This window comes from Callorhinus ursinus, unplaced genomic scaffold, assembly GCF_003265705.2.
Source record: "Callorhinus ursinus isolate GAN/ISIS: 27379988/994484 unplaced genomic scaffold, GSC_fseal_2.0 scaffold3, whole genome shotgun sequence".
Taxonomy (NCBI): domain Eukaryota; kingdom Metazoa; phylum Chordata; class Mammalia; order Carnivora; family Otariidae; genus Callorhinus; species Callorhinus ursinus.
The window spans coordinates 23,244,356-23,258,198 of NW_027397065.1; the positions used below are offsets into that span (position 1 = coordinate 23,244,356).

Sequence of the window (13,843 nt, forward strand, 5' to 3'; positions counted from 1 at the left end):
CATGAAAGCAACATCTCCTAATCTTTCTTAGATAAAGACTGACCTCATGTGTTAGAGACCAGATAAATAAAGCTGAAAACCTTTTTCATAAGAATATTTGCAACAAAATCACCATTTATGAATAATAAGTGTGTGATAAAAATTCAAGGACTGAAATGAGGATAATATAAGCAAAGTAATATTTAAAATACAAAAGCCAAGATCCAAGAAAGGCCCTTTCAAAAAAGATTGCCAACTTTCCTCATTTTGTGTTATATATTTATATTAAAGCCTGAAGCAACCATTTTATCAAAGGCTAGATACAACAAAGAAACTCATTTGTTCATTATACTTGTTAGGACTTTCACAAATTGAGTCATTTGAAAGATGAATTCATTCATTTTTACCAGTGTCATATATCCTGCCATTGTAGATGCTGAAATGAAAATGCAGCATAAGCAAATATATATTACAACTGGAGTATGAGTAACAGAGTTATAAAATATAAAAAGAGTAGCCTCATTGAACAGGGATTACTGATTTAACAGAATGAAAAATTAAATGTGATAAATTGCTACAGCTTATGTAGACCTTGCCTATACTAATTTAGAAAAGTAAAAATCAAAGTCACTAATTCACGCAGTAATAATAGGGTACACAACAGTATATTCACCCAATTCAGTATATTGCTAGAGTAGGAATTATTTAAAATGATTTTATTAAAAATACTACACTTTAGTTGTTCAGTGCATGAACTTAAATCATTAAATAACCCTTAAGGGGTTCAGCAGGGAAAGGAAAACAAAACAAAACAAAACAATGAAGAGCAGACACACAGTCATTAATCTTAAGGTTTAGCACTGGCACTCAGGTAGAAAAAAAGGTCACAAATATTTTAAATAAGATTTATTTTCATGAAAATTACTGTACATTTTTATTTTGATGAAAAAATAGGAGAAGATTAGGACTAAAGAGTTATAGGGAACTTTTGTACACCAAGATGAATATTTTTCTTATTACTTTAGTTATTTTTCAACTACATCTTCAGTTACGTGCCAAGCACTGTTCCTCTACAACCCTAGAGGTAGGTAAATGCTATTATTATTGTTATTTTATAGATGAGAAAATTGAGGCAAAGAAATTTGGTGATTTGTCCCTGGTCATACAATCAGTAGTCATGCCATTAGCTTTGATGACAGAAATAAGTGGTTTACAGTCCCTTGCAAACTTCTAAAAAAAAAAAAATCGATTAATGGATTATGCCAAAACTAGATAATCATTGCTTATATTCTCAACATTCAGGTTTTGTGCTCAACTCTTAAGCTCTGAAAGGCTAAAAGGAACCAAAAGCATGGTCATCCAACAAACACCCCTTCATAGTACTCAATGGCTCATACTCACTACAAGATATTTTACAGCTGAATGAATTTAAGAATATATATTTTTCCCTATCTCAAAATAACACTCAAGTACTATAATTACTTAGAAATGAAATGAAAATCTATGACTAAACAGCAGTATCACCCCTAACGTAGCAAAATAGTATGTTCTTCCTTTAGAATTCTAAACTGATCAGTTGTTTGGAAATTTAAAAAGGCAGGAAAGTTCATCTTTCATTTCTAGTCTCTGGATACACAAGAAAAGGAAAACAAAAATTGAGTTAGTTGCATGAATGAACATTCTTTCAGTTACTTATGTTAAATTGACTGAAAAAAATCAATTTTGCTTTCCTTTAGAAAACATTTCATACTTTCAACCATAAGCACTTTTAAAATATGTGGGTTTTTTTTTAAGTTCTTTAAATATGATTATGGTCCAAGAAAATATCCGAAGTTTGGGCATTTTGTTTAGTTGTCTGTTACCTTTCCCAAAAAATTCTGTTTAAAAACAGAAACAAACATTAAAAACTTCAACCAAACCCATACCTGACATATCCTAAAAATTCAGATCATGCTTATAAATTGAATAAAGCAACAATAAGATCTAATGTAGCATCAGAATTAATAATATTAACTAATACCTTATAATATTTAGTAGTCATATTATTCATATTTTAATGTATTATTAACACTAACAACTTTAAAAGATATCAACAATCTAAAAAAAATACATTGACCACTAAGTTAGGGCAAATATGAATTTTTATACGTCACGTAATAAAAATGAACTTTTTATCAAAAATTCTTCTCCATCTTTCTTAACAGTCATTTAAAATCGGATCTAATAAAAGATTAAAATCATTTGGGGGCACCTGGGTGGCTCAGTCTGTTACGCTCCTGCTTTCAGCTCAGGTCACAATCGCAGGGTCCTGCTTCTCCCTCTTCCTCTGCCCCTGCCTCTGCTTGTTTATATTATATGTTAATATACATTATTAGTTATTATCTTGAAAATCTCCTATGTTATTATGCATTCTTTAAAAAGTATGATATTGAATAGTGTGATTTTTATCATGTGACATTAATATCAACACTTTTTATTTTTTGACCCCTAAAAAGCCTTTTTTATTATTATGGAAATTTTCAAATATAATAATAGTAATGAGAATAAGGTAATAAATCCCCATGTCCTAAAACCCAGCTCAATTATCTGTATTTTGCCATTTTTGTCTCCTTTATTGGCTTATCCACTTTTCTCTTTTTCTTCTTTTTATCTTCTTTGTAGTATTTTAAACCAAATGCCTAAACACTGTACCATTTCACTAGTAAATACTCTTGTGTATCTCTTACAGATGAAGTTGGGTTTTGTTTATTTATTTAAGTAACCTGTATACCCAATATGGGGCTCAAACTCACGACCCCGAAATCAAGAGTCACATGCTCTACCGACTGAGCCAGCCAGGTACCCCAAAGTTTTTAAATATAACAAATATTTGGTAGAATTCACCAGGGAAGCAATTTGGGCCTGGAATATCACTGGAGGGAAGGTTTTTAACTACAAATGCAATTTCTTTAAGAGATATAGGAGTTTTCGGGTTATGTACTTCTTCTTGAGCGAGCTTTGGTAGTCTGTGTCTTTCAAATAAATTTTTCATTTCATCTGGTTTGTTGAATTTATAGGCATAAACATGTATAACATTCCCTTGTTAACTGTAGATAACATATTTTTTACAAATGTAGATGTAGAATCCATAGTTTTTTTATATCTGTAGAATCCGCAGTTCTGTCATGATATTGGCAAGTTGTGTCTTATCTCTCTCGCTCTTCTTTTCTTAATCAGTCTAAGTAGAGATTTATCAATTTTATCTACTTTATCATAGATAAACCTTTTGGTTTCAATAATTTTTTCTTTTATTCTTGTTTTCCATTCCATTGACCTCCCTTCGATCTTTATTACTTCCTTGCCTCTGCTTACTTTGAGTTTAATCTGCTCTTTTTCTTTAAGTTTCGTAAGGCAGAAGTTCATGAGGTAGAAAGTCACTAATTTGAGGTCTCTCCTTTTTTCTTATATAGGTGCTTAGTACTATTAATTTTACCTAAAGTATATTTTAGCAGCATCACATTAAATCATCAGTGTTGTGTTTTAATTCTCATTCAGTTCAAAATACTTGCTAATCTCTCTTTTGATTTCTTCACTACTCATGGGTTATTTAGGATTGGGTGCTCAAAGGAGATCATCTACAGACCTCTGGGATTCCCTACATAGTTTTCTATGGAGTTCTCTCCACTCCAGTATTCTGTCCCCTAAACTCTGGCTGCCTTGGTCTCCCTGGACTTTCTGTTTTGTCTCAACTCAGAGTGTCTGCTGAGTTTTGCCTGGGTTACCCCTTCCCGTGCTGCAAACTGGAAATTCTTTCAGTGCATTAGATGGAGGTGGTCATAGAACTGTTCGTGCTTCTCATTATCTCAGGGATCACTGTCCTTAGTTGTCTGACATCCAGTGTCTTAAAGACTACTGTTTCATATATTTTGTCTAGTTTTGGGGGACGTTTCAAGGAAAAGAGTAAATCTGGACCTTATTACTCCATCTTAGCTGGAAAAAGAAAGACAGGTTTTTTTTTATATATCATTATGAATTCAAGATTTTTATATATTTGGTTTGTTTTAATCCATTGCAGTCATTTTCCTTCTCGATGCTCAAAGTATGCCAACTTAGGCCAGTGGGAACAACTTCATGTTCGTTTTGGGTTCTTTTGACATGTTTCTACTAGTTCTTTTAGTGGCAAATGATATTTAGGCACTACAGTCTAGATATCAGGGGTTGATTACATATTTGCATTTGCTGAATCTCTTTTTAAAAAATAGGAGGGAGACCAAGATAAAAATATTTTATATTTATAAATAGGTACACTGCAGTGAAAAGAACAAACACACCTGTGTTGGAGAAGACTCAATTGTCACATACAACAAGTCACTAACATTCTCAACTGTTAAATGAAGATCTTGGTATTGCTTCCTAAATATGGATCTAAAGTTTCCAAACACAGTCTAGTGAAGCTGACTTTATCCTCTCAACTTGGGCTTATCCAGTCTTAGCTATTTCTGGACTCTAACTTACAGTTATAGGAGCCTAGAAGGAAGACCTCCTACTCCAATATTGTTTGATATTAGCAGAAGTTCTCTTAAGACTAAAGGTGTGTCATCAGTAAATATTGCACAGTGAATAAGAGTCTAGCCGATGCTGAGCACATCAAAGTAAAATTAGGCCCAAGGAACCATAGTTATAGGATATCAATATCCTTCTACCTGTTCCCAATCTTCTGTCTCCTTGCCCTTGGTATAATAATCTGAGCGGTCACAAATCCCCAATTTTCCTTTCTAAATTACTAAAGACTTGACATTTCTTAGTTTCAGGGACAGCCCTGCATAGTCCCTTCCAGGTCAATGATTCTTAAATGCGTAGATTCTTCTGCTTACAAGAAACTCTAGAGACAGATCATCTAATTCAGGCACATCTCTTCATAGACAGGAAACTAAGGCATGGAGATGCCATTTGCCTTTAGCAAACCGAGAGCCCGAGACTTAGAAAAGTAGTATGTTGGAGAGAATTTCTAAACCATATAAAATTAAACATATTTAGACCAATAGCTCTCAACACTCTGTATCGCACATCTCTCTAATCATTTACTTAAAAATAACACACCATGATGATAATAAGGATAACATAACTTCCTAGAAGCATTTATATATTAATAAACATTTTGTGAATGTAAATTATTTTGTGTAATGTCACAATATGAAAACTGCCAGAATGCAAATATTTTCATAAAAATGTTTTTATTTTATTAAAATCTCAGATTTTAATTTTCAGTAGATAAAACAATTAAAACAGCTTTGCAGAAGCTATGCATGCTTAAAATACTACCTTGCCTTCACTTGAAACCAGGAAGCTAAGCAATATTATACCACAAATCAGTCTTATCAAAGCAAAAGACTTTGTTGAGCAACAAAGATGATCCTCAAGAGTTTCTGGACCAACTTTGATATTAATCCAGCAGATTCGGACTACTGACAGTCCAAACCACCCATTTTGGCCTATCATCTTCAGAAGAACATTCTCAGCAATTTGAGCCTTCCAACACAGACATTTGCTATTTGCTATAGCTGCTATTTTGTCACAGAGTCATTCTGATCTGTTAAGAACCAGTGTACCATAATTTTTGGCCATCTCAAAATGCTCAGGGAAGCACTTACTGATCTAATAAGTCTTGTTTTGTCTTTAATGAGTACAATTTCGAGTGATCATAAAAATCCCACATATGGTCATTATAACACTTGTTGTGCACAATCTGTTCATCCAAAGGCATTTCTACTCTACACTACAAACAACATTAGATGTGATTAGAAAACCATTCATCCACCAAGATATTGAGGCCAAGGTTATAGGAAATGAATAAAAATTATGGTTATGTATGGTTTTGGTTATACTAAGACATTCTGATAGAACAATTATTGAGAATAACATGCTTTTCTTCTCCACTAACTTTAGGCTCTGACCCTCAAAATACAATTAAAGCTGATCAGTTATCAGACATTGGAGATGCAGGACAATGACAGGATCTGTTTCAGAAACACTGGACCAAAACAGTGATTTGGTATTTTTTTCTCAAAGTTTGCGCTGACTTTTCAGCAACTTAGATATCACAAAATCCATTTTAATATTAGTAGCTAACATTTGCTTAGCATTTACTGCAATCTCCATACTGAGGCAAGTGCCTTCAATTAATACCCTGAAAAGCAATTTCTCCACTTAGCTAATAAGCGCCAGAGCCAGGATTCAAACTCAAGCTAACAACAGAGCCCAGGCTCCTATCCACTGAGTCTTATTGCCAGAGTCCTTTTTTACTTTTTTTTTCCCCCGGAGTCCTAAGTAACTCACAATCATTTGCTTTTTTCCCAGGAAGGAAAGAAAAAGATTATTTCCCACTAAACTATAAGCTTAAAGAGACCCGAAGAGACTAAGCTCACAGGGACCTGGAATCTCACCTGTTTTATTTCAACATTGTGCTACTAACACAGCAGTTTCCTAGCAGTGGTGAAATGAAGAAAGGGTGAATGAAAAGGTTACTCAGCTATTAAGTGCGAGGGGCAAAACTCATACCCATTCTCCTAAGTACTATATGGTACAGTTAAAATCTATTCAGTGACAAATTTCAGATAATACACAGGTAAATTTTATAGTAGCCAGTTTTCCATTAAACATATGTAAGAATTTGTTCCTAATTATTTTAAAGTTCTGGAGTGAAGATGACACATAAGCGAGAGGTTACAAAGGAACTGGCATTGTCATCATCGCTAAAATACCAGATTTCATATATCTGGTACATAAGTGAACTCTCTGAACTAGAAGGTTAATTTTTGACACACATTTACCTCTCTTTTCACCTTACATATTCAGCTTAATCATATGCACTGACCATATTCACTTCTTAAAAGCCAAATGCTCAAAGGACCTAATTATATGTAAGCAGTTAAAACCTCAACCAAAATATATTCTAAATGCAATAAATTAGCATTTAAATAATTTTTGTCATACAGATCATTTTTTAATGCATATATTTCATAGTCATTAGCAATGTAAAAGCAAAAAAGTAGGCTTCTTGTTTAAATGAATGTCCCATTTAAGAAAGGCTAAGTTTGGTATTGTTGCTTTAAACTGATTTTAACTATCAAACCCTAGTACACTTCTGTAATGGTCTGACTATTCCTCACTCAAGGACATTTAACCACGCCAGGGCACTGATATGAATGATTGAAACGCTAAGGAGAGGGCACCTGTATGGCTCAGTCAGTTAAGCGTCTGCCTTCAGCTCAGGTCAAGATCTCAGGGCTCCAGGATGGAGCCCCGCATCGTTGGGCTCCCTGCTTGGCGGGGAGTCTGCTTCTCCCTCTCCCTTACCCTCTGCCCACCCACGACTCGTGCTCGTGCTCCTCTCTCCCAAATAAATAAATTAAAATCTCTTAAAAAAAAAAAAGGAAGAAAAAGAGAGAGAGAGAGAGAGAAAGAGAGAGAGAGAGAGAGAGAGAGAGAGAGAGAGAGAGAGAGAAAGAAAGAAAGAAAGAAAGAAAGAAAGAAAGAAAGAAAGAAAGACGTCAAGGAGATGGAGCCACAGCACCTACCTTGGTGAGGTGAATGACTCCTTTAGAAGTAACCGAACAACCCATGAAGCCAACGTACTGAAGTTCAGGACAGTGCTCAGCAAATGCTTTCACCGACTGGTCTGTCACCTAGGGAAGAGATGTGAAGAACGTTATTCAAGGTGCTATTCCAGTCAGTTTAAGGATTTGGCTCCTGCAAATTCCCTCTGCCCTATCTTACATCATTAATATTTCCCTTTCCATTGGAGCATTTGAATCTGTCTACAAACATGCAGCAGTATCTCCTCTGAGTCTTTTTAAGTTTATTTATTTGATCTCTACACCCAACGTGGGGCTCAAACTCACAACCCCAAGATCTCATGCTCTTGTGACTGAGCCAGCTGGGGGGGGGTCCCTCTCCTGTGGTTAAAAAATATTCTCCCTTTGTTCTCACATCCCCTTTTCTCTATCACCCCATTTTTTTTACTTCTTCATAGAAAACATTTATTATTATTATTATGTTATGTTAATCACATACATTATTATTTACATCATTACATCATTAGTTTCTGATGTTGTGTTCCATGATTCATTGTTTGCATATAACACCCAGTGCTCCATTCAGTATTTCAAAGATGTCAACATCTCTACCATCACTTCTTCCTATCCAATCTCTCTCAACATACAAATTTTCTACTGACATATAATTCTCATACTATAAAATTCACCCTTTCAAAAGGTACAGTTCGGTGGTTTTTAGCATATCCACAAGGTTGTGCAACCATCACCAATATCTAATTCCAGAACATGCTCATCACTCCCAAAGAAACCGCATGTCCATTAGCAGTCACTCACCTATTCCACCCCTTGCCTTCAACCCCTGGCAACTTTCTGTCCCTAAGGATTTGCCAAGTCTGAACATTTTTTTATAATGCAAATTATATAATTGGTTCCTAAAATGCAACAAAGATCTCTTTATAAGGTTTCTCCTTTCAAGTGTTTCTTCCAAGGAAATCCAATTTTGCCCCTCACTGCTTCAGATTCTTTTAATTTGGATAGTGTGGTGATTAATTCTGTGTCAACTTGACTATACCATGGGGTGCCCAAACATTTGATTTAACAGTATTCTTGGGTGTGTCTATGAGGATATTTCTGATGAGATTACCATTTGAAATAGTAAACTGAGTAAAGCAGACTGTTCTCCCCAATGTGAATGGGCCTCATCCAATCCATTTGAGGTCTGAATGGAACAAAAAAGTTGAGTGAGGGAGAATTTGCTCACTCCAATGTAATAAATATGGATCTATTTATTCAGACTTGGGCTGGAACTTACACTGTTGGCTCTACTGGTTCTTATGCCTTTAGACTCCGATTAGAACTATATCATCAGCTTTCCTGTGTCTCCAGATTTGCGACCTCAGATTTTGGAACTTCTTGGCTTCCATAAATGTGTGAGCCAATTCCTTACAATAATCTCTTTATAGAAACACACACACCCTCATATAGATTCTGTTTTTTGAGAGAACCCTGACTAATGTAATACACATTAGAATCCCCTGAGGAGTTTATTAAAACTTCAGAACCAAAAAGGGTGAGGCCAAAGAATCTGTATTTTTAAAAAAGCTCTTGAGTGACTCGTAGGCGTGTGAAAAGTGTTGCAAAGAAGTTACCTTGACAGCTTTTGACACTTCTACCTGACCCTGCTTTAAACAAAGGGCAGAGTGAAATTGCTTTTTTGTCTCCCCCCAACCTCTGGAAAATTTCAATGTATAAAATTATCCTCCTGTAATTGTGCTAAAATTTTCTTCACTGTTCCACAAAGTGGTAATTTATAAAAGAAGGTCCAAATATTCTCTACCATAGGCTTAATTTCAGATTCACTTTCCTGGCAGCCAAAATGAAATCAACAAGTTAAACACCTTTGTTAGTTTTTCAAACAGGAGAGACAAATCTCCTTTGCATTAGCTTTATTATGGGTGACTCTTTGTATCTTCCTTATCTATTCTGAATAGATATTGGAAAATAAAGGTATGTGGGTAGCATTAATTCTAAAACAATCACAAGAACATTTTCCTAAAATAATGAAACCAACAGCATCCATGGTACATCTGATAAAAGATTAATTCTGCCCTCAAAAGTAAAGTATGCTTTAGCATATTAAGACTAAGGGTGCCATTGATAAATTAAAAATGGGCTTTCCCGACACTCAGCTTTCTAAAAACATTATGTTAACAAAGAATATTTCAGGCACTAAAATTGCCTGAAACCTCAATGGAAACCAATTTCTATGTTTTTAAAAAGGGGGTGGGGGCTAACAGAGGTTAAATACATGTGGTCAGTTTGTTAAATACCCTGCCCAATCTCACTCTAACAACTAGCCTTTCCTGCATCGGTCATCAAGGAAGGAAGAGGAACTCTGATAAGGATTAAGGACACAAGAAAGCTCAGGTACAAGGTGTTAAATCTTTCACAGAGAAGAAAAAAGGGTATTAAAAATTTGGTTTGCGGGTCTTCCTCGTTCAGCTCAAGCAATCAAAATAAGAGAGCTCAGAGGAGCCTCCAGCATCAACATAAGTCAAGCAAGACCGAATAAGTCCTTGGGGTACAGAAACACTAGTAGGCTTGGGTGTGTTTTAGAAAACTAATAAAAGGGCCTTGAAGATTTGGGTGGGGTCTGCTTCCATTCCCAAGGATAGAAGATCAGTTAGAAACTGGAGGCTAAACGTCTGGCAAAAACAAGAGGCAGGTACTGGTGAGTGTCAGCTTCTCTGAGACCCTGCAGCTTGACTGCCTCTTTTCAAATTCCAGGTGGGCCACTTATTAGCTGTGTGATTTTAAGCAAGTCATTTCGTCTCTCTATACTGCGTTCCTTCTATACAACAGAGAAGATAATAGTACCTAGCTCACAGGGTAAAATATGAGGGTGGATAATGCATGTAAAATGTTGTGAACAGTGCAAGGTACATTGTAATTGCTCAATGCATTTTAGCTATTATCATCATAACCATCGCATGTTCTCCTTTCTTCTGTATTCTAATTCTTAGCCAGGACCATGTGTAAGAAAATAATTCAAAAAAAAAGTGTAGTCAAAGTGTCCTAGCTTACTCACCTACTTATTCCAAGAGATTCTGATCACAATTTGGGGGCTCTAGGTTATGGGCTAAACTGTGGGATGAGAGTGAGGGAAACATAGGTAGAAGCTTATTATTGATCCACTATGGTAAAAAGAATCCCATTTTGTTACGGTTCTCAGCCTGACTGCACATCAGAATCACCTGAAGAGCTTCCCAATTTAATTTCTGGCAGAGCGCTGCATCAATTTTATTCTAAAAACTCCCCAAGACAGTCTAATGTGCATGCCGCCGGGGTTATGAACAAGTTCCAAGGCCTTTCATTCAAAGTGCGGTCCTCAAACCAACAGCATTGGCATCACTTGGAACTTGTTAAAAATGCAAAATCTCAGACCCCACCACAGACCTACTGAATCCTAATCTGCATTTTAATAAGATCCCCAGATGATTCTTTTTTTCCCCCAATCTATTTATTTATAAGTAATCTCTACACCCAATGTGGGGCTCAAACGCACAACCCTAAGATCAAGAGTCTCATGCTTTATGGACTGAGCCAGCCAGGCACCCCCTCAGGTGATTCTTATGCACCAGAAGCTTGAGAAACACTGCTGAAGGGACAAGGGATTATGTCATCTTCTTGGGGACAGAAGAAGCAAAAACTGGGTAGGCATCTATCTCATAACCCAAGTGCTATGGACAATTTTTTAAACAGCTTGACTGAGTTATAATTTAAATACTATAAAATTCACCCATTTGAAGGCATAATTCACTGAGTTTTAGTAACTTATACAGTTGTGCAACCATCACCACAAACCAGTTTTAAAGTGCTTCCACTGCACCACTCCCAAAATTCCCTTTATCCTTTTTGCCCATATGCAGTCAATCACAGCTCCCACCCCAGGGAAACAGTGACCTGCTTTCCATCACTGTATTTTTGCTTTTTCTAGAAATTCCATATAAAAATAATTATACCATAAGCAGTCTTTTGTTTCCAGCTTCTTTTACGAGCATAATGTTTTGGAGGTTCATCTCGCTGCTACATGTATCAGTTGTTGGCTCATTTTGTTGCTGAGCACAATTCCATTATATAGCGACAATACCTTTTATCTGTTCACCAGACGATAAATATTTGGATTGTCTCCAGTTTGGGCTTTGATAAAGAATGCTGCTGTGATCATCCACATACAATACTTTGTATGGACATACATTTTCATTTCTCTTGGATAAATAGCTAGAAGAATTTCTGAGTCATGTAAGTTTCATTTTTTTTTACACATTTTAAAAACTGGTTTGTCTTATTAAGTTGTAAGAGCTCTTTATATACTCTGGATACAAAGTCCTTTATCAGATGTTTGTTTCATAAATATTTTTTTTCCATTCTGTGCCTTGTCTTTTCATTTTCTTAATGGTGGTTTTAGCTCTAACATTTAGGTCTATGGTGCTCCAGGAGTTAATTTGTGTGAATAGTGCAAAGTGATTGTTCATTTTTTTGCATACAAATATCCAATTGTCCTATTCACCATTTGTTTAAAAAACCATATACTACGGAGGAATGCTAAAAAGCTCCAACTTGGGGGATGCCTGGGTGGCTCAGTCTGTTGAGTCTCACGGTCATGAATTCGAGCCCCACGTTGTGCTCCACACGGGGCATGAAGCCTGCTGAAAGGGGGAAAAAAAAACCCAAAACAAAACTAAACTCCAACCTGGAATGGTTGGCCTTGAAGGATCGTATTTACTCAGAGACTGGGAAAACCAGGCAGCAGACAGGAATTGGTAGGCTAACAGAAATGTAGCTCAGGTTCTGGAAAGAAACATCATCAAAGAAGGGAAAAATGAGATCAGCTTGCAAAGCAAATTTTGATCTTTTAGTCAAAGTTGTGATGGAGAGAAAGAGGAAAATGAACCTCAGATTCAATAGTGTTATCTCCTCACATGGCAGAGGTGGAGAAGGACCATATCCCTAAACTGGTATTCTAAAAGCTACACTGTTACTCCTGCATAAAGAGGATGCAGGTGCATTTAGTGTTACGATGAGAAAAGCATTGGTGGTAAGGAATGTCGGTTGTGTCTTCAGAGTTGAGAGAACCATGAAAAGCCTACATAATACAACATGCACAAAGATTCTAGTAGGGCTTCAGTTTGTGAATCTTAAGGAGGTCTTCTCCAGTGACTAACCTAGAAGCACATGAAAACCGGTAATTCAGGGAGCAAAGGGAAAAAAGGAGAGGACGCTGTTTCTCATAAACTCTTGGGAGCTGCACTCATCAGCTTGCTTTCTTGTGAGATCTAACATGGGGACAAGAGAGAAACATCTCCAGGAGGTAGACATAATAGGCCTAAAAAATTCTAATACAGGGGAGAAGTGTAATAGCCACTGTGGTGGAGATGGCCATATATGACTAAAAAACTCTTGGCTGGAAGAGAAAGAGCAGAAGATGAGAAGTATAGGGTCACTAATTTTGCTTGGAAAGTAGCTGTTTATAAATGTGATTTTGGACTGTGTATTCAGTCTCTGCACACAGCTCATACTCAGTAAAGATCTGCGGTCCTCGCAGCCAGAGTTGAAGAGGAGTAGGTGATAAAACAGCTAGAAAATAAAAATGGCTACTTTGTCAAGGCCTTACCCTATGCCAAGCTAAATCTTCTCTCTGCATCATCTGGAATCTTCATTACAGCTGTAAGAGGTATCGTTACTTCCATTTCACAGGTGACTAACATAAGCCTATTAGAGACTGACTTCCCCGAAATTACACAACTACAAGGTGGCAAAAAAAGGTGGGGCTTAAACTTCAGTCTTTTAGGTTTTAAAACCCACGGTCTTTACCTTATACAAACTAGGCTGTGATTCATTTCATGGTGCTAATCTCACTCACATGCAAGCGCAAATTCAAGGCCTTCCCTTCAGCCCCAAAGAAGTAGAGTGGCAGGGATAAGGCACAATGGGTGAAGTGCTAGGGTGAAGAGAAGGGCTACCCTTGATTACTTTTCTCATCTCTGCAGGTAGGAGAGGTGTGGTGCCACCACTGTGATAGTCTTGTATATCCTGAGAACCCTCCCAAAAGAGGGACGCAGAGGTGAGGGTTGGAGTAATCTAATTCAGAACTGTTGAAGAAGCAGGATTAATAGTAGTGAATTACAAAGCCACAAAAGTAGAAACTGGTAATCCAAGAAAATGCCCTTATCTAGAAAGGATTAGAATAAAAAAAAAATAGAAAAAAGTAAGGATGGGAGAAGCTTTTACATAAATTTAAGGATTCTAAATGAAGAGATGCAATTTTA

General features: G+C 36.4%; 1 protein-coding gene across 2 annotated transcripts in view; it reads right to left on the minus strand.

Moving 5' to 3' along the window:
- The window catches only part of FBXL17 (F-box and leucine rich repeat protein 17), a 512,428-nt gene that overhangs the window by 345,093 nt on the left and 153,492 nt on the right, over positions 1-13,843 (minus strand). For both annotated transcript variants that reach the window (XM_025866870.2, XM_025866868.2), the window contains one exon: positions 7,536-7,643. In XM_025866870.2, coding sequence (XP_025722655.1) covers positions 7,536-7,643 — 108 coding nt within the window. The remainder of the gene's footprint in view (positions 1-7,535; positions 7,644-13,843) is intronic.